This window comes from Neomonachus schauinslandi, chromosome 3 (genome assembly GCF_002201575.2).
Source record: "Neomonachus schauinslandi chromosome 3, ASM220157v2, whole genome shotgun sequence".
NCBI classification, from domain to species: domain Eukaryota; kingdom Metazoa; phylum Chordata; class Mammalia; order Carnivora; family Phocidae; genus Neomonachus; species Neomonachus schauinslandi.
The window spans coordinates 938,514-956,464 of record NC_058405.1 but is presented as its reverse complement, the minus strand read 5'-3'; the positions used below and the strand labels follow the sequence as shown (position 1 = coordinate 956,464).

General features: G+C 60.3%; 1 protein-coding gene across 2 annotated transcripts in view; it reads left to right on the top strand.

The window, feature by feature from the left end:
- The window catches only part of MCF2L (MCF.2 cell line derived transforming sequence like), a 101,576-nt gene that overhangs the window by 67,975 nt on the left and 15,650 nt on the right, over nt 1–17,951 (top strand). For both annotated transcript variants that reach the window (XM_044913498.1, XM_044913499.1), the window contains 12 exons: nt 6,469–6,588; nt 8,929–9,045; nt 9,519–9,668; nt 10,497–10,621; nt 11,648–11,762; nt 14,349–14,468; nt 14,728–14,919; nt 15,295–15,486; nt 15,924–16,087; nt 16,699–16,765; nt 16,942–17,018; nt 17,507–17,573. In XM_044913498.1, coding sequence (XP_044769433.1) covers nt 6,469–6,588; nt 8,929–9,045; nt 9,519–9,668; nt 10,497–10,621; nt 11,648–11,762; nt 14,349–14,468; nt 14,728–14,919; nt 15,295–15,486; nt 15,924–16,087; nt 16,699–16,765; nt 16,942–17,018; nt 17,507–17,573 — 1,506 coding nt within the window. The remainder of the gene's footprint in view (nt 1–6,468; nt 6,589–8,928; nt 9,046–9,518; nt 9,669–10,496; nt 10,622–11,647; nt 11,763–14,348; nt 14,469–14,727; nt 14,920–15,294; nt 15,487–15,923; nt 16,088–16,698; nt 16,766–16,941; nt 17,019–17,506; nt 17,574–17,951) is intronic.

Below are 17,951 nucleotides of genomic sequence, written 5' to 3'. Positions count from 1 at the left end.
GCGTGTCCCGCTCCTCGTCCCCACCCCTCACACGTGTGTCCCGCTCCTCAGCCCCACCCCACACACGTGTCCCGCTCCTCACCCCAACCCCCACACGCATGTCCCGCTCCTCGTCCCCACCCCCCACACACGGGTCCCACTCCTCATCCCCCACCCCCCACACGCGGGTCCCGCTCCTCGGCCCCACCCCCACACGCGTGTCCTGCTCCTCGTCTACACCCCCCACGTGGGTTTCCTGCTCCTGGTCTACACCCCTCACACACTTCCTGTGCCGTCATTTATCTGAAACAAATCAAAGCACTTTGAAATGTTTCAAAAGAAGTAGACTTGTTATAAAATTAGCTTTTGCTTTAAAATCTTGTGAAGCCTACAAAGAACTTTGATATGCCGTGAGCAGTTAACAGCCAATGTGTCCATTTCATTGTTTCAAATTTTAAAATCAGTTTGCATGTGACCTCACATGGCAGGCTAAATGAAGAATTAAACTGTAAGAACCACTGGGTCAGATGCCCAATAGACTTAAAAATATTCCTTAAATCACTACATTAGTCCTGGGTTCAGTACCAAGATGTTCCCAGTTGAGTATGTCATTGTTTCAGAAGGTAACGCTGTTGTAATAACAACGTTTTTCAAATTTAAATACTCTCTCCAGGTCTTCTACGTTTATCTAGCCCTGACCTAACACGTGCTCAGGCACGTCATCATGTGGCGGTCACGGGCGTCTCCTCGTCTGCACACACACCTGTCCCAGGTGGGACCTCGTCCCAGCACTGCAGGGATCCCCTTCTCCGGGGTCCTCTGCTCCTCTTTCTCCCCCGGCCTCCCCGCCTCCCCATCTCCCCACAGCGCAGTGCTCCGTGTGGCCTCCCGCTCTGGAAGGCACCCGCTCCTGCCTGCACATCTCTCGTTCCTGGAAGTCCGGCCCGTCTTGCCGCGGCAGGCACCCAGCCCAGGCCCCGGGCGAGATAGGTTCTCCCTGCGTGTCTCTTGAGGCCATCGGTCACTCCTGGTTAGACACAGGAGCGTCCCCAAATACAGGATAGTTTTTTAAGAAAGAGATGAATTACTTTTAAGAACTGAAGTAGCCTGCGAGTGCCTCCTGCCGTTGAGCCGCGTGGCCCGGGGCAGACCTGCGGGCGCCAGGGGCGCAGAGCCCTCCTCCCGCCAGCGGCCATCCCAGTTTCCTGTGTCATTGACTTCGTGACCAGGTGGATTCTCAAGCGTGCTGGCTCATCTTTAAAACTTTGTTTTGTGAAAATCAAAACTGAAATGTTGATGTTTGAGTTTTAATGTTTGCACAAATTTGTACACAATAAAAACAATAAGGTTTTAGAATCTCTTTTTTCCCATAAGTTTTGGGGTTCCCCGGTACTGGTTTGGAAACCCCAGAAGTTAACATTTTCCCCACATACTTGTCAAAAATTTTCTTTAACTCCTATCCTTTTTATTACATTAATTTACTGATCCCATGAACGCCCAAAAATCTGTGCATGCACTTGGCACGTTTATTGAGACTCTGTTATGTGCCTGGTCCTGGGCAGGCATTGGGGCAAGGGAGACGTAAGCAGGGAATAAGCAAGAAGTGTCCAGCCAGGTGGGGTGCAGACAGCTGACAGATGCTGTGATGTGGGTTGTGAGCTGCAAACACGCAGGGGTGCCTGAGGCAGCGCCGGGCAGTCCTGCAGGGAGGTCGGGAGGCTGCGAGCCAGGTCCCGTTGCCCTGTGTGTGTGTCCCATCGCTGAGCCAGGGTGTCCGGGGTGAGGCCTCCACCATGGCTCTGCGGTGGGGACGGGAGGTGGGAATGGAGCTGGCACGCTTGTCCCCGTGCCCGAGAGCGGGCTGGGGATGGAGTTGACCCACTGACGCTGTCAACTGGGGCTGTGGACCCAGACCACCAGCTTCGGTGGGCCCGTGCTTCTGTCTGGGGGGGTCTGGGGAAGCCACCACCTGGCACCAGCCCGGCCAGCGCCCTCGAGAGGGGTTGGGCCCCGGCGCCGGTGCTGCCCCATGGACGGCCCCCCCGAGCGCCTAGGCCACGGTTGGTGGCAAGCTGGTGGCACGAGGGCTCCCTGGATCTCCAGATGTGCTTGGCCGCCCGAGTGCGATGCGGCACGTACACACAGGCAGTAATTTGGGGGCTGTTTTTAGCCACCATGTGTGCTAGCTCCTGAGCGGAGCCTTGCTCGTGGCGAGGCGTTGTTTCTGTTCGAAGCCTTCAGCTTGGCTTGCAGGAGAAAAATAAGGGGCCCAAGTCCAGAGTCCCCAAAATCGGGCTTGCCGTGTCTCCTGCGTCAGCTCTGGCGGGGGCGTCGGGGGCGATGGGCGCGCTCGTCCGTCCCAGTCGTGCTCACAGCTGGCGAACAAAGGGGCAAACCAGGAGCCGCGGTGCTGAGGCCGCGCCCGTTCCGTCTGCACCATCCGCGGATGAAGGTGTCTTTTGGAAAATACCCAAGCATGCTCCTCTGGGGCTCCGGTTCCCATTTTACCACTTGCACCACACAGGTGCGTGCGAGGGTGGTTGTGAGCACCTGGGGATTTGTACCGGAGTGTACGTATGACCTGAGTCAAGCTCATCTGTGTCCCGGAGCGTGCTGCTGAAGAAGGTTCCAGCCGAAGGCGCTTTCAGTCTGCGTGGGGCAGGGCCGTGGCTCCTGCCTGTGAGGCCAGTGCTGCCCGTGTTTGCAGGACAGGTAGAACGTGAAGTGTCCAGGGGTGCAGGGCCTTTAGGTCACCCAGTAAATACTCCAACGTGGCAGATAATCTCGCTTTAGACGAGCTAACGAGCTCCTACCATGTGCCGCTTGCTAGTCTAAGCACGAAGTGCTGAGCACCGATGGAGGTGAAGACAGGAGCAGTGTGAGCACCAGGAGGGCCTCTTGGTGGAGGTGATGCTGGATGCACAGGAGCCTCTAGGTTGTTTATCCAGAAACCGCTTCACTCTCTTTCTGTCTCCAGATGACCTTTGTGTGGCCATCACGCTGTGCGTGTTCCTAAGTCAGAAAGTAAACAATATCACTTGACCTTACAAAACCTGTTGCACCCCGTCTGTGATCACGGAGGAATTTTGCAGCCCTCATCCCAGATCCTTCCAGTTCCCTTTTTGTACAGTAAAACGTTAACGGTATTTTCCCAGCTCTTAGCACATACAGTTGATTCCAACCCAGAGAAAGTTTAGTTACTGTTCTTTGTGTTCGAAATATGTGTTTGTATAGATCATTAACGCCTTGTCACGCGGCCAGGATCTTACGGCTACTCTCGTCCATTGAAGATTCGGGAAGTTAGGGAATCGGAAAGACCAGAGCAGAGGGAAGGCAGGAGAGGGGGTGTTTCCCGCCTCCGCCAGCTGACGGAGCTGTGGCCCCCGTGTCCTGCGGAGTTAATCTACGGGAAATCTCAGGAGGACAGGCGCAGTCCCCTCTTCTAAGTCCCAGCTCTTGTCCTCACATCACAGCAGCCGAGAGGAGCAAACGAGGGGGGTAAAACGGTACTGGAATTTAGAAGGGATGACTCATTGTCGCCTCCGAGGGGGCTTTCCTTAAATAGTGGTGGCCAGCTTCACGGGTGCAGCCGGCTCGCGGACAGCTGGGCTGGAACCTGCCCCGGAACCTGCCCGCGGGGCCTCCCACCTTCAGTGCTGCTCCTCTCACTCTTTCCTTTCCTCTCAAAGGAGCCCAACCGCGAGGGCGCCCCCGCGTGGTCGGGAGCGAGGATGGGCGCCCTGCTCCGGGGGCTGCTCCAGTCCCGCCCCCTGCCGGCCTCACCGTGGGCGCCTGGCACTGTTTGCTGAAACACGGGCGCCCTCGGGGTGCCCCAGGCCCGGCCGCGGCCCAGCGGGTGCATGCGGCCCCGTGATGAGCCCGATGAGCCACAACTCAGCACCCCGCTGCCCACGTCCTGTCCCCGGCTGCAGGGGCCACGCAGGTGCATCAGGGACCCCGGGGGTGGGGGGGCCAAGTGTGAGCACCGCCCTGGGGGCTCTGGGGACGACGGAGCCCACAGGTGTGGGGGGCCCTCCCGCAGAAGCCCAGGGCACAGGGCCGGGGACGCAGCCCCGAGTCACCAGGAAGCGGTGGAGCTTCAAACCCCAAGACAGCACAGGGGCATCCGCAGACGTGGCAGGGTGTGCGTGGTGGCCCGCGAGCGGCGGCCGGGATGGGGCCCCAGGACGGTCACCAGCCATCGGCGGCCTTGGGTCAGGGGCACGTGCAGCAGAGACGCGGGGATGGGAACCGCGTGTTTGGGGGGCAAACCTGAAGAGAGGTAGGGGGCAGGTAGGTGTCCTTGTGCAGTGAGGCCCTCGGGAGCGGGGGCGCTGGGTGCGGCGGGGCGGAGGTCAGCGAGGCCGCCGCAGGCCGGGCTCTGGACTCTGGTTTGTTTGCAGGATGCGGAAGTGTCTGGAAGGTTTGCTCAGGACGGGGTCGTGATGCAGTTGATGCCCCACAGGGGTCCCAGTGGCACTTGGTGGGGAATAAGCTCAGGGCAGCGGTCAGGGGGGCGGGGGAGCGGAGCTTGCTCGGGGAAGGAGTCCGGGGCAGGAGCTGGAGGGACAGTGCCCAGGCTTTGGGACGGGCTGTGGGGCCCCAGAGGAAGGCGCAGGCAGGAGAGCCCGGGGTGTGGCCCGAGCACTGACTGGTCACTGGCACGGGCGAGACGCCGGCCTGGGGCACCCCGGTGCCCACAGGTCCAGCTTTCCTGGCTTTTCTTCTGTTCCAGGGACTTGCTGTCGTGTGGACATCAGGCCTGGCTTCAGAGGCCCCGGGGGCTCACTCAGGGCAGATCCAGCCTTGGGGCTTTGGGGGTGAGGCCAGGACCCCACCGGCAGCTATTCTGACCCGGGTGACCCTGAGGCCTGGGGGTCAGGAGCAGCTGACCCAGGGCCCCCGCTCCTACGGCACCAGCTTCTCCCAGGAGCTCCAGCCCGTGAGACCCACTGGACCAGACGCTCGAGGGGGCCCCAGGGCTGAGGGCCATCCAGGGGCGGCACCTGCTTAGTGGTGGTGCACAGTCAGGGAGGGGGCCGCACCAGGCAGTGACTGCCTCCCGGGAAGGAAGTGGCCCGGGGCACACCTGCCGTCAGGGTCCTGCTGCCAGGGCCTCACAAAGACTGGCGGTGTGTCTGTTCCCGAGAACGCCTGCCGGGACGGGGCGGGCCAGGGGGAGAAGGCCGGGAGCCTGGGGCTCACGTGCGCCAGTCCTGCCGAGAGCAGGGTGGATGTGAGGGGCCCCGGGGTGTGGCCGCAGCCGGAGCGTCCATCGGCGGGTGGACGGTGAAGACGCTGAGACGCTCGGGTGTGTGGGCTGCGGAGAGCGCGGTGGGCACAGCTTCCCAGCAGGCTCTCTGGGCAAGCTGGGGTCTCCTGCCCCGCTCCGTGCTCCTTTGTCCATTTCGGGCTGTGCCGATCTTTGCTATATATCATGTTTCAGCTGCATTCCGCCCAGTTACCCAGAAATCAAACTCCGTTCCTTCAGAATGTCTTCTTTTAGTAATGGGCTCTTCCCGGAAATCAGCATCTAGAAATAATTGGCGCCTAGAATAGGCTTTTACTAAGTATCTGTCATGCCTCGTTTTTGAGGGTTCGTGCAAGGACGGCATGCTGCGTGTGCGTTACGAGTGTGCGTTGGGAAGGCACTTTTTGTCCCTGTGTTACAAATGGGGAAACAGGCACAGGGAGGTAAGTTGCCCGAGGTCACGCACCTTGTAAGCAGAGCTGGTAGCCGAATATATTCATGTAACTGTATCTAAAGGCTTGTCCACTGGGATGTGAGCTTTCTTCTATCTTTGTTTTAGGAATACGTCTATGTGTCTCTGTGGCTCTGTTTTTATTTGACAAGTGTCTTGGTTCCCTGGGGCTGTCCTCCCAAAGCGCCCACAGAGTGGGGGGCTGGAAACGCCTGAGCCACTGCCCCACGGTCTGGAGCTGGAGGTCCGAGGTTGGTCCTGGGGCCGCGAGGCAGAAGCTGTCCCTTCCCCCGCTTCTGGAGGTTTCTGGCGATCCCTGGCACTCCTTGGCTGGTAGACGTGTCCCCTGTCTTCACACGTGGCGTCTCCCTGGGTGTCCGTGCCCAAGAGTCTCCCTTCCATAAGGACCAGGCAGATAGGCTTAGGGGCCTCAGTAATAACCTCATGTAAAGTTGGTCGACTCTGTAAAGACCGTGTCTCCAAATCACATCCTGAGGCACTGGGGTTTGGACTTGACACGTGAATTTGGGGGGATGCCATGCAGCCTGGAACAAGTGTCATAAGCTTTTGATTTTACAGTTGATAACCCACATCGCGTGCTTGCCCCGGCAGCGTGACCTTCTCCTTTTCTTTTAAGAAGGAGGCTGTCTCTACAGAGCCTGGTGTCAGCAGCCACTTCTGTTCTGGCATGACGTCCTCCCCGTCCGGACCACACCATCAGCTGCAGGCGTGCGAGGACCCCCCGCCCAGACACACGTCTGCCCACGGCCCTTCTGTTCTCTTGCAGGCGTCCTTCCCAGCAAACCTCCAGCTCGTCCTGGTTCTGCGCCCAACGGGGTTTTTCCAAAGGACTCTCTCTGACCTCGCGTTCAAATTCAATAGAGATGACTTCAAGATGAAGGTGCCGGTGAGTACGTCCTGGTCGCTCTGCAGGGCGGACTGAGTGGGAGTCATGCAGTCCGGGCCCACGCTCGATAACGGAAACTCTCAGGGCGCACCCCCGGCAGGCGGGCGCACAGACCACACGGACCCATCGGGAACTGCTGGTCCTCTCACACGGCCCTTCCCTCCTTTCTGCTCCCCGGAAGTGCGTGTCCACACTGGGCCTCGGACGGGTACGGGTCGCTGTGGAGGTGCAGGTGCGGTGTGAGAGCCGCGAGTCTAGAACATTCTCGCCGAGCGAGGGCCAGGCCGAAGAACAAGAGAGCCCAGCAGGCTGAGAGCCATCGTCAGCCTCCTAGTGAGAAACAACCAGTCCCCGGGGACAAGCCAGGGGCCAGGGGAACGGGGCCAGTGTCCCCAGGCCTGCAGAGGGAGCGTCCAGCGGGTGGGTGGCCCTGCCTCATCTCCTGCTCCGCGGCCCCGGCGGCCCCGAGAGGGCACTCCCTGCCGCCAGCCCCCATCCTTGAGAACACGAGGCCGCATAGGGTCCCTTAGACAGGTGCCGCCAGGAAGCCTGTTTCCCGTGAAAACTGCTCGAGTCTCACCAGCTCCTCTGGGAGCAGCATGGGGCAGGGGGCCGCCAGGCAGCACCCCCCAGGTGCATTTGTTCTCCGGGAAATCATTTGTTCTCTGTTGCAAAGAGGACGAGAACGTACGGGGCCAGTCCCAGGAGCCTCGTAAGCTCCCGACAGTATCTACCAGATCACTTTGGCCACCCTGAGGGTCCGTGGCGGTGGTTGTCCGTGAGGTCTGTACCCGCTCCTCGGTGTACAAGATGCCGGGCGCTCTGCACAGTCAGGGGACGTGAGTGAGGCGTCCCCAGCTCGAGAGCAAGTCGCACTCGGCAGCCCTAAACCGTGGGCTTCGGGGCCTTGGGGACACCAGTGCGCTTACTGTTTGCAGGCCTGGATGCTTTCATTTCTGACGGCCCGTTTCCTGGGGATGGGCAAGGACAAAACCACCGAGACACCGCTCACGGTGGTGTCCCAGCATGAAAGCCACGAGTGCCCAGCCTCCTCCAGCCTCACGACACCCGGGGTCCAGCCTTGCCCAACAAGGGGCAAGTGAACCTCGTTAGCAACAGGCCTCGACACAGACGCGTCCGAGGAAACCAGACGGGGTCTGTCCTAAGGGTGGTGGTCTCCCCTGCGAATGGCACTATTGGACCAAACCAGTGAGTTCTCAGAATCATCGCTGGCTCTTCAGTGTGCTGATCCATTTTAGATAACCCTTTAAAAGCGTAGAAAACATCCTCTCAAGAATGCCGTTGTTAAAATGCGTCCATTTTAGCAACATGTCCGGTGTTGGTGCTGTGTGCTGACCTCATGCTGGACAGAGAACGTTAAGAGAAACGGTCCCTACACCTTCTCTGTCACGACTAAACGTACGTGGAGCGTGTGCAGTGTTTAGCTGAGATGCAGAAGTCATGAGGAAGGTGGCCAGGCTTTGGTCATGCGGGTCGAGAGACGGGGCTTTCTGCTGGAGGGGCAGAGAGTCCTCTCTGCTGAGCCCGCTGCCCACGTTTCAGCCTCTTCTGCTTGAAGGCCGTGGCTCACGGGATCTCAGCGGCCTGTGGACGGTTTGGGCTGCATTATCCTCTGTGGTGGGGCTGTCCTGCAGGGGTGGGATTCAGCAGCAACCCCACATCGTGACGATCAGAAACGTCTCCAGATGGCGTCAGGCATCCCCTGGGGACAGAACTTCCTGGGCGATTAAACCAATACGGCGTTCAATAATACGCAAGATGGTGTCCGATACCATTTGGCCTAAACCTCTCAAGACCTGTTTTGTAGCGTCTGTCTGACGGCTTGCCAAGCAAAGGCTATGTCTTTACCCAGAACTCATGGACAGAATGTCCCGGAAAGGGCAAGAGAGATAGACAAGCCTGTGTGCAGCGCTTCCTGGGTCCCACGGAAGGGCACCTGTGATGAGCCCACCGGGTTTCCATGGGCATAGGGACAAAACGATGTCCTTTCGAGTCAGAGTGCTGCTCGGTTGCCGCCAGGAGCTCCCCCGCCCGGGAGCCAAGCGCACCTGTGGGACGCCTGGTGCTGGCTGTGTGCCCAGCTCTTGTCGGGGCTCGAACGCCTGCCTTCGATGCCGAGATAAGTCATCGCAGGCCCATTTCACGCTGGGGCACAGAGAGAAGGTCGACCAGCCCGGAAGTGGTAGAGCCGGGAGTTAAGCCAGGGTCCAAAGCCAGACGCCTCCTGCCCGCGCAGCCGCCATTAGGGACCGGCGGGAGAGTGTCGCTCCTGGTCCGCCGGGTGGTCTCTTTATGGGGGCGGCTTCTTTCCTCCTCCAGGTCATAATGCTGAGCTCAGTACCAGAATTACACGGTTACATCGACAAGTCCCAGCTGACCGAGGACCTGGGCGGGACCCTGGATTACAGCCACACCAGGTGGCTGTATCACCGCACAGTGAGTCCTCCGGGCCGGCCGCACGCGGCGTGCGCTGTGGGTCCCCCTAATCCCGACTTGATTGGCTGAATGGCTTTTGCATGACGATGCTGCCTTTTCCAAAGACATGTTCCCAGTAACCTCAGTTCTGTTCCCCAAGAATGAGGAGATGGTCTCAGTGGACCTCAGTCATCTAAAGAAACAACATGAGTAATAAGTTCGGGAGTGGTTTTCTCTGGGCTCAGAGACAGAACAGAAAGGAAAGCCCCTGGGTGGGGGAGAGACGGAGCACAGAGTGACTCTAGCTGATGAGATCCCGCGTAGACGGTGCCGGGTACGCTTCTGGGGGAGTCGTGGGGCTCAGGAGCTGGCTGGGCCCTGCCCTGCCCCCGCCCCGAGCATGGCCGTGCGCTCCGCACCGGACGCCTGCTTTCCGGGCGGCAGGAGGATGCATGCGTGCACAGCTCGGTGAGGGTGTTTTCCTTCTTCCCGAGGCGATTGAAGGTTTCGCCCTCATGGTTAAGCAGACAGCTCAGATGCTACAGTCCTTCGGGACCGAGCTGGCCGAAACGGAGCTGCCCAACGACGTGCAGTCGACGAGCTTGGTGCTCTGTGCGCATACGGAGAAGAAGGACAGAGCGAAGGTACGCGTGGCTTCTGTGCGGGACAGGGACGGGGACGGGCATCGGGCAAAACCGAGCTGAGGGGGCGCCTGGGTGGCTCAGTCGTTAAGCGTCTGCCTTCGGCTCAGGTCATGATCTCAGGGTCCTGGGATCAAGCCCCGCATCGGGCTCCCTGCTCGGCGGGGAGCCTGCTTCTCCCTCTCCCACTCCCCTGGCTTGTGTTCCCTCTCTCGCTATCTCTCTCTCTATCAAATAAATAAATTAAAAAAAAAAAAACTGAGCTGAGGCCACGTCACAGGCGCGTTTTCGTGCCAGTGAGCCGGTGAGCTCTCCGAGGACGGAAACGTGCTCCTTCTTGAAAGCGGCCTGAGTGCCGCGGGGTCTGAGAGCAGCCTCCCTCTGAGCGGCTCCCGGGCGTCCAGACGGCCGGGCCACTGGCCATGAGCGTCTGCTGCTTGTTAGCACAAGCAGGGCAGGATATCTGCCCGCAGTTCCCAGACAGCAGGTGGGGGACTGTGGGCTGACCCAGGGGACTGCATCGGTCTGTAGGCTAGCCAGCCACACTCCCGGGGAGCCTGAGCTGGGCGGGTGTGGCTTGGGGTCAGGGCTGGCCCCACCCCCAGAAGCCCACACTCCCTTCGCTCATGGCAGTGAGGACACCGCGGACGCAGGCACCTCGAGGTCTGGTTTCCTGTTGGTGTCTTCCCTGCTCCCGCTGCCCCAGGCAACCGTAGCCCTAGCCGTGCCCTGGCCACAGCAGAGGAGTCTCCGGACACCTGCCGTCCTTCGGCAGCTCTAAGGGGGAGGTGGGAGTGAGCCCGGGGTGCCAGGCACGCGCTGTCCCCACAGGAGGACATGAGGTCGGCACTGGATGAGGGGCAGAGCATCCTGGAGAACATCAGGGAGCCGCTGGCCAAGGGCGGGGAGCAGAGCCTAAACCAGGACCAGCTGGATAACCAGACCACTGTGCAGAGGTGAGGCCCGGGCTGAGGCCAGAGCAACAGAGGACACAGGGGCCCCCAGGTCCTCATCCTAACGGGAAGCAAGGGGACTGTGAGGCCTTACCGCTGACACGCTTGTCTTCCAAACCCCAAAGAAAGCAGCTGTTCCGGGGAGGAAGCTGTCTTAGAGCGAAGGTTCTTTTCTGCCAGCACAGGGGATGCTTAAGGGAGCTAGTGCTGACCGGTCCTGCAGGCCGTGGAGCCCTAATGCTTCTGCACCCACCTGTCTCCGCCCACCGGGCTGGCTTGTGCCTTCGAGACCCAGGGATGCTGTCCTTCCTGGAAAGAGGACAACGTGCACATCCTCTTTGAGCTCCAGCCGCCTGGCAGTGCTGTGCGGACTGGCCCCAGCACCCCGGAACACCCACAGCCCCACGCATAGGCCCAGTTCTTGGCGGGGGACGAGGCATGCACGGGAACCCAGCAGCCGGACGGCCTGCGGGCGACACCCAGCCCACCACGGGCTGACCCAGGCACAGACCCAGGCGGACTCTTACATGCAGTTTACACGGCCGGGGTGCTGTGCCAGGGATGGGGGGCGGCCTCAGGGGGCCCCATGCAGGTGTGGAGTCATGAACAGAGGGGGCTGGAGCTGACCCCAGGCCTGACGGGCTAACACCCATGGGCATCTGGCAGGCGTTCTGGCCTGGGAGCGGGGTCAGTGAATGGTGGCAGCTCACTGCACCCTTCATCCCCGAACTTAGAAGTGAGAAGCCCAGACCGCTGCCCTCTCAGCTGGTAACACGCTCAGCCCAGCCTTTTGCCGTGGGCTCCCGGTGAGCGTTGGCGTGGCCCAGTGCGATGAGGTGTGCGGGCGGCGGCCCGGCGGGGTCGCCCCTGCTGTGCCTCTCCCGCGGGCACAGCTGGCCCTGTGAATCCCGCGTCCAGTGCCGGAGAAAGGTGGCAAGGGTGTGGGCAGGCCGCGGAGCCGGAGCCCGGAGCCCGGAGCCCGCACCCCACACCCCACACCCGTGCAGATAGAGCCTCTCCTCTCCCCAGGCTCCTGGCCCAGCTGAGCGAGACCGAGGCTGCCTTCGATGAGTTCTGGGCAAAGCATCAGCAGAAACTCCAACAGTGTCTGCAGCTCCGGCATTTTGAGCAGGACTTTCGAGAGGTGAGTGGCCGGAGCGGGGGCAGCTGGCCGTGGGCGCAGGAAGCCAGCGAGGCAGCCCAGGTCCACCCGCCGCTTTGGGCCGAGCCGCCCAGGTCTCTGTCCGCCACACGGAGCTGCGAGACCCAGTGGGACCAGACCTTGAAGCGTGTGGCCAGTGAGTCGTTGCCCACGCAGGTTCCACTCTCTGCCGTGGGCGTGCACTTCTCTGCGTTCCTCGTGGCCAAGTCCAGGAGCCATCTGGACGCCCCCTCGCCCAGTGTGCATCTGTCCTGTGCCGGCTCGTGCGTCCCAGGTGCCCTGAACTGAGAGCAACAGCCACACTGGGCTCCATAGCACAGGGATTGTGGGGTGACGCGTGGGGTGACGCGCGGGGGTGACGCGCCAGGGTGACACGCGGGGGTGACACGCGGGGTGACGCCTGGCGGTGACACGCAGGGCTGACACGCAGCCGTGGGGTCAGAGGTCTCGACAAGACTCAACAGAAGCCGTTGATCACTTATTTATGCGCGTGAGCGCGCTGAGCCTTCCATGTGCCCTCGTCCTGCCCCATGATGTTTCTCCTGGTCCTTCTGGTCAAGGTGGGGTGGGGGGGTTCCAAATGCACGAGAAGCAAGTAACGACCCCGAGTCCAGCGCGAACGCCGTCCCAAGGCCGTGGGTAAGGGCCAGGGGAGCAGAAGCAAGCGTTCCGGTCCCCCCAGAGTCCTGAAATGTCACCGTTTCGGGAACACGGGATTGTTTCAGTAGCACTGAGCATGTGCGGGAGCTCGGCGCGCAGGGGACCAGCCTCCCTGGTTGGGACCAGAGAGGTAACCCCGCCTGTGCGAACCGTGGGAGCAGAGAAGATGGTCCTGCCTGACCTCCTCCGGGGGCGCTGAGGAGGGCCCACCAGACACGACAAACGACACTTACGGATAGTTGTAGACTTGCGGGCAGTTGTGGAAGAATCCAGCCAGACCTCACCTACCCTCTAGCCAGCTGCGGCCAGAACCACGTGGTCAGCACACGGAACATCCCGCCCCAACACAGACCCGGGTTTCCCTCTTGTAGACACGATTCCCTCCCACCCCACCCCCCCACCCCTGCCCTCCTGAGCCCACGTCCCCTTCTGCCCCTCCCTTTGCCCTGCTGAGCCCCCACCCCTCCCCCTGCTGAACCCCTCCCCAGCCATCCTTCCCCTCCTGAACCCCTGGCAACCACTGATCTGCTCTGTTTCCATATGCTGTCATTTCAAGAATGTTCTAGAATGGGGTCATACGTATGTAGCCTTCTGGGCCTGGCTCTCTTCATGCCGCAGAATCAATGCAGGTGTGGCAAGTTCACTCTTGTTACTGCTGAATAATTAGGGTTCTGGGGTGCAGGGAGGCCACGGTTTAACCCTTCACATGTTCTCGTTTTGAAAAAGTCCAGTTTATCAATTTTTTCTTTTAAGGATCATACTTTTGGCGTCCATCCTAAATCCTGGGTCCCAAGTATGTTTTCCTGGGCTTTTCTTGCTGAAAGTCTTACAGTTTTAGGTTTAAGCCCTGATCCACTTTGAGTTAGCTCTTGTGTGGGGTGAGAATCCGGTCACGGTTCAGTTTTTAGTCTCTCTGGGTGTCTGTCCAGGGGCTCCGGCAGCATTTGTCACAAAGGATTCCTGTTCTCCGTTGGACTGCTTTCCGCCTTTTGTCAAGTCAGTGAGGCATATCCGTTTGGGTCTGCTTCCAGGTGTGCGTCCCGTCCGCCCATCGACCCCACACAGTCTTGCTGGTTGGGGCCGTGCACTAAGTCTTGAAATCAGGTGGACCGTTCCTCCCACAGCCTCTTTGTCCCCAAATCATTTTAGGTTCTCCAGTTCCTTTGCCTTTCCGCAAAAAACAATCTTTCTAGATCTATAAAGTTTTGCGGCTGTTTTGATAGGAACTGTACTAAATCTGTATTTGGGGGAGAGTCAACATCTTTCCTACGTTGAGTCTTGCAGTCAATCAACACAACATGTCTGTCACACCTTTTACTTAGATCTTTCTCATCAATGTTCTGCAGTTTTCAGCAAACCAGTTTAGTATGTGTTCTGTTTGATTTACACTCGAGTATTTCATTTTTAAGCAACTGTAGACGGTGTTTTTAATTTTGGTGTCCATGTATTCATTGCTATACCTAGAAATACAACTGATTTTTGTATGTTTCTCTTGCTTCCTGAAACCTTGCTGAACTCACTTACTCTGTTAGTTGTTTTGTAGAGTTTGGGGGATTTTCTGCATAGATGATGAGGTCTCGTGCAAACAGGGACAGCTTGATTCTTTCCTTTTCCCTCTGTAAGTCTCTGGGTTGTTTGTGTTTTTATGCGTGCATGCATGCATTTCGCCATCTTGCGCTGGCTACGTGGTGAGAGTGCACATCCTTGCCTTGTTCCCGGTCTTAGAAGGAAGGCGTGTTCTCACCACCATGACAGCCGTCCAGTAGGCTGTAAGACTTCTGAGGATGTGTCCCTCTGCCCTGTTTCCTGAGAAGGACCTGGCTCCTCTCTCCTCCCTCCCTTCCTGCTTTGGGCCGTGCCTCCATAGCTGACATGGGCCCGGGCCTTCCTGCCCCTCCTGTGTTTCAGGTCAAAGCCTCCTTAGACACACTGGCCCAGAAGATAGCAACCTTCACCGATGTGGGCAACAGCCTGGCGCACGCAGAGCACCTCCTGAAGGACCTCACCAGCTTTGAGGAGAAGTCGAGCGTAAGGCCTGGGACGTGGGCTGGTGTGGGCAGGGGACAGCCTGCGGGTGGTGCTCACGACACCATGGCATCACTTAGGAAGGCACGGGAAGGGGGCTCTCTCGCCATCGGGGGGGGATGTCACGAGTGGAGGCCGCACGGCCCCAGCCACCGACCCCTCCCAGTCTCACTCCCATCCCCACGGATCCCTCCCAGAAACCGCACGCTGCTCGCGCTCACAACCTAAGCTGAGCCGGGTGCCTGGGCGGCTGTCCCCACAGGCCTCTGTGGAGCGGGCCCGCGCCCTGGCACTGGAGGGCGAGAAGCTCATTGACAGCAAGCACTACGCTGTGGACTCCATCCGCCCCAAGTGCCACGAGCTCCAGCACCTCTGTGAGAGGTCCGCGGCCGAGGTGGAGAGGCGGAGGGGGCTGCTCAGCAAGTCCCTGGAGCTGCACGGCCTCCTGGAAGCAGTAAGACCCCCGTCCCCGCCCTCCTGCTCCCGCGTGGCCCGCTCTCTCCCCACGGGCCGCAGGCACGGGCTGGAAGCTGGCCCACGCCCTGCGGTCTGTGGGCTTCTCTTGAGCCCAGCCAGTCACGGCTGCCGTTTTCTAGAATTCCCTTGCCACAAGGACCAAGGCCGGCTAATTCCCTGCACTTTCTCTGCATGAACGAGTCCGTCCGGGCGGTGTGCGTGGCTTCTGGGCGCCGCACAGTCGAGCCCAGAGATTCCCAGAGCATGGCGGCAGCCGGCGGTGGGTGGGGCGGCCGGCGGGGCCCGGGCAGAGCATGCCTACCAGACACGCCAAGACACGGCCTCTGACGGCGCCCCCCTCTCCCTGCCCCAGTCCATGAGGTGGTGTGATGAGGGGATCTACCTGCTAGCGTCGCAGCCTGTGGACAAGTGCCAGTCCCAGGACGGCGCGGAGGCGGCCCTGCAGGAAATCGAGAAATTCCTGGAGACCGGTGCAGAAAATAAGATCCAGGAGCTCAATAAAATTTACCAGGACTATGAGTCCATCCTCACCAAAGACCTGATGGTAAGCGGAGCCGGGCCCTGTGCTGATGGCGGGAAGTCGCTCCGGGGTATGTGGAAGAATCCCGGCTTGACCTCTTAGAGCATCCTGGGCAGTCATGGGGCTCAGCGTCCCTTCCAGCAGCATCTCCCTCCCAGGGCAGTCTCCCTGCCCCCAGGGTCCTGCGAGGAGCAGCCCCTGCCGGGGGCCCCCTCCTGCAAGTCCTGCTGCATACGGCCCTGGCCTAGTACCCTTCCTCCAGGGGCCTGCAGACCTGTGGCGGCCTCTCAGCCTCCAGTCCCCCATCCCACGGGGGTCCCACCTCTTCCGACCGCAGCAAGGGCAGGAGTGCGGGATCGCTGTGTGGCCGCCATGGGGCTGTGTTCCAAGCTCAACGGAGGGTGTGCTTCTGAAATTGGTGGTGTCTCTTGCTCACGAGTTTGTATACGCTGTCCCTTCAGGAGCACGTGCAGAAAGTCTTCCAGAAGCAAGAGGGCATGGAGGAGATGTTCCACCGGAGACAGGCAAGCCTGAAGAAGCTGGCAGCCAAGCAGACGCGGCCCGTGCAGCCCGTGGCCCCCCGGCCAGAGGCGCTCACAAAATCGCCCTGCCCCTCCCCAGGTATGTGCCGTCACCGTCCTTCCAGGCCACGGTGGGCCCTTGTAAATAAAGTTTTATCGGCACACGGCCGGTGTGTGCCATCCACTAGCCGTCAAGGGGCTCTTCCCTGACTCCAGTCTCTGCCCCAGCCTATCTTCCTCAGTGCTGTTGCCAAAATAGTTCTCCGACTGCAGCCCAAAGCCCCCAGCGGCCCCGGTCTCTCGTGTTTTCCTCCTCGGAGGCCGAGCAGATGGCCACACCATTTCCCAGAGCCCCTTCTGCGGCGGCGTCTGCCTGCCATCCACCTCAGGGATTTGGCGAGTGTGTTGTAAGCTGGTGAGACCCTGGAGAGCCGGCTTCCCCCTCCACAGCATGGGGCATCTGTCAGAGGAGACCTTACCCCCCAGCCCAGTGGTGTCTGGGTCCCACATGTGTGTGCACGGGCTCCATGTTCCCTCCTCGGGCTCCCACCCGCCCTCCTCTGCTCCACGTTTCCTCTGCTTTCCTCCCGTCCGGCGTGGGCAGGGGGCTTGCTCCTGTTCCTACAACCGTACTGCTCCCAGGTGTCGTAGTTCCCTCCAGGCAGTGAGATACGAAGCCACACCTCCCTTCTTCATTTCTTTCCAAACCAGGCAGCCGGAGAGGCTCTGAGAACAGTTCTGAGGGCAGCACGCTCCGGAGAGGGCCCTACAGGAGGGCCAAGGTGAGGCCACCGTCCAGGCCGCCCCCGCACAGCGGCTCTTCTTGCAGTCCTGCCCTGCCTGTGCCGTGGGACCTCCGACCCCTCCCCAGCGGGGAGTGAGGTTGGGCTCCTCGGAGTCACCTTCTCGTGTCTGAACGCTTGATCGCTCGATGCACCGCATGCTCTTCTCTCCGCAGAGCGAGATGAGTGAGAGCCGGCAGGGCCGGAGCAGCTCCACGGGGGATGAGGAGGAAAGCCTGGCCATCTTGCGGAGGTGAGTGGTCCAGAGACGGCGAGTGCAACCATCTCAGATCTCAGCCTTTGGCCACGGGGAGTCTGAACATCAGCAGGCCCGAGTTGGTGGGATCTGTCAGTGTCTACCGCAAAGCGGGCGTCAGGGAGCACACACACGGGCATGCGCCACGCTGCGTGCAGGCGGGCATGCGTCTGTCCATTTGGCGAGTGCACATCCACAGCCAAGACAAAGCTGGTTTTTCGTAGAAAAGCCTTTTGTCCCTGGATCCGCAGGCAGGATTTTGATGATTTGAAATGGCTCGTGTCCCCCCTTCCTCAAGCCCCAGGTGACGAGCCTGTGTGATTCCCCAGAGACGGGTGTGTAGCAGTGCTCACCACCCCCGACGGCCCCCTGGCTCCTCCTTGTGCCGCCTCTCTTTCTTGACCCCCTCCTCTTCCCATGCCCACCCCCGCTCTGGGGGTCTTCTGTCTGCACCCCTTCCTGCCCTAACTCCTCTCTGTTCACAGGCATGTGATGAACGAGCTCTTGGACACGGAACGGGTCTACGTGGAGGAGCTGCTCTGTGTCCTGGAGGTGAGCCTGTGCCAGGGATGGCGGGGGCACCCCGGGAGCCTGTTAGCTGACTCACCCCACATACAGAGCATGAGAGGAGGGTGGCAGCTTTACTCAGACGGCCCTAAGCTGGAAACAACTCACGTGTCCATCAGTGGGACCAGGGACAAGGAGACGTAGGTGCATCTGCACAGGGACCTACTCCAGTAGCAAAGAAGAGAGCATGGCTGACCCGGAGCGTGGCTGACCCAGAGTGTGGCTGAGCTCAAGAGCATGGCTGACCCCGGGAATGTGGCTGACCCTGAGCGTGGCTGACCCTGAGCGTGGCTGACCCCAGGAACGTGGCTGACCCGGAGTGTGGCTGTCCCTGAGCGTGGCTGACCCCGAGAGTGTGGCTGA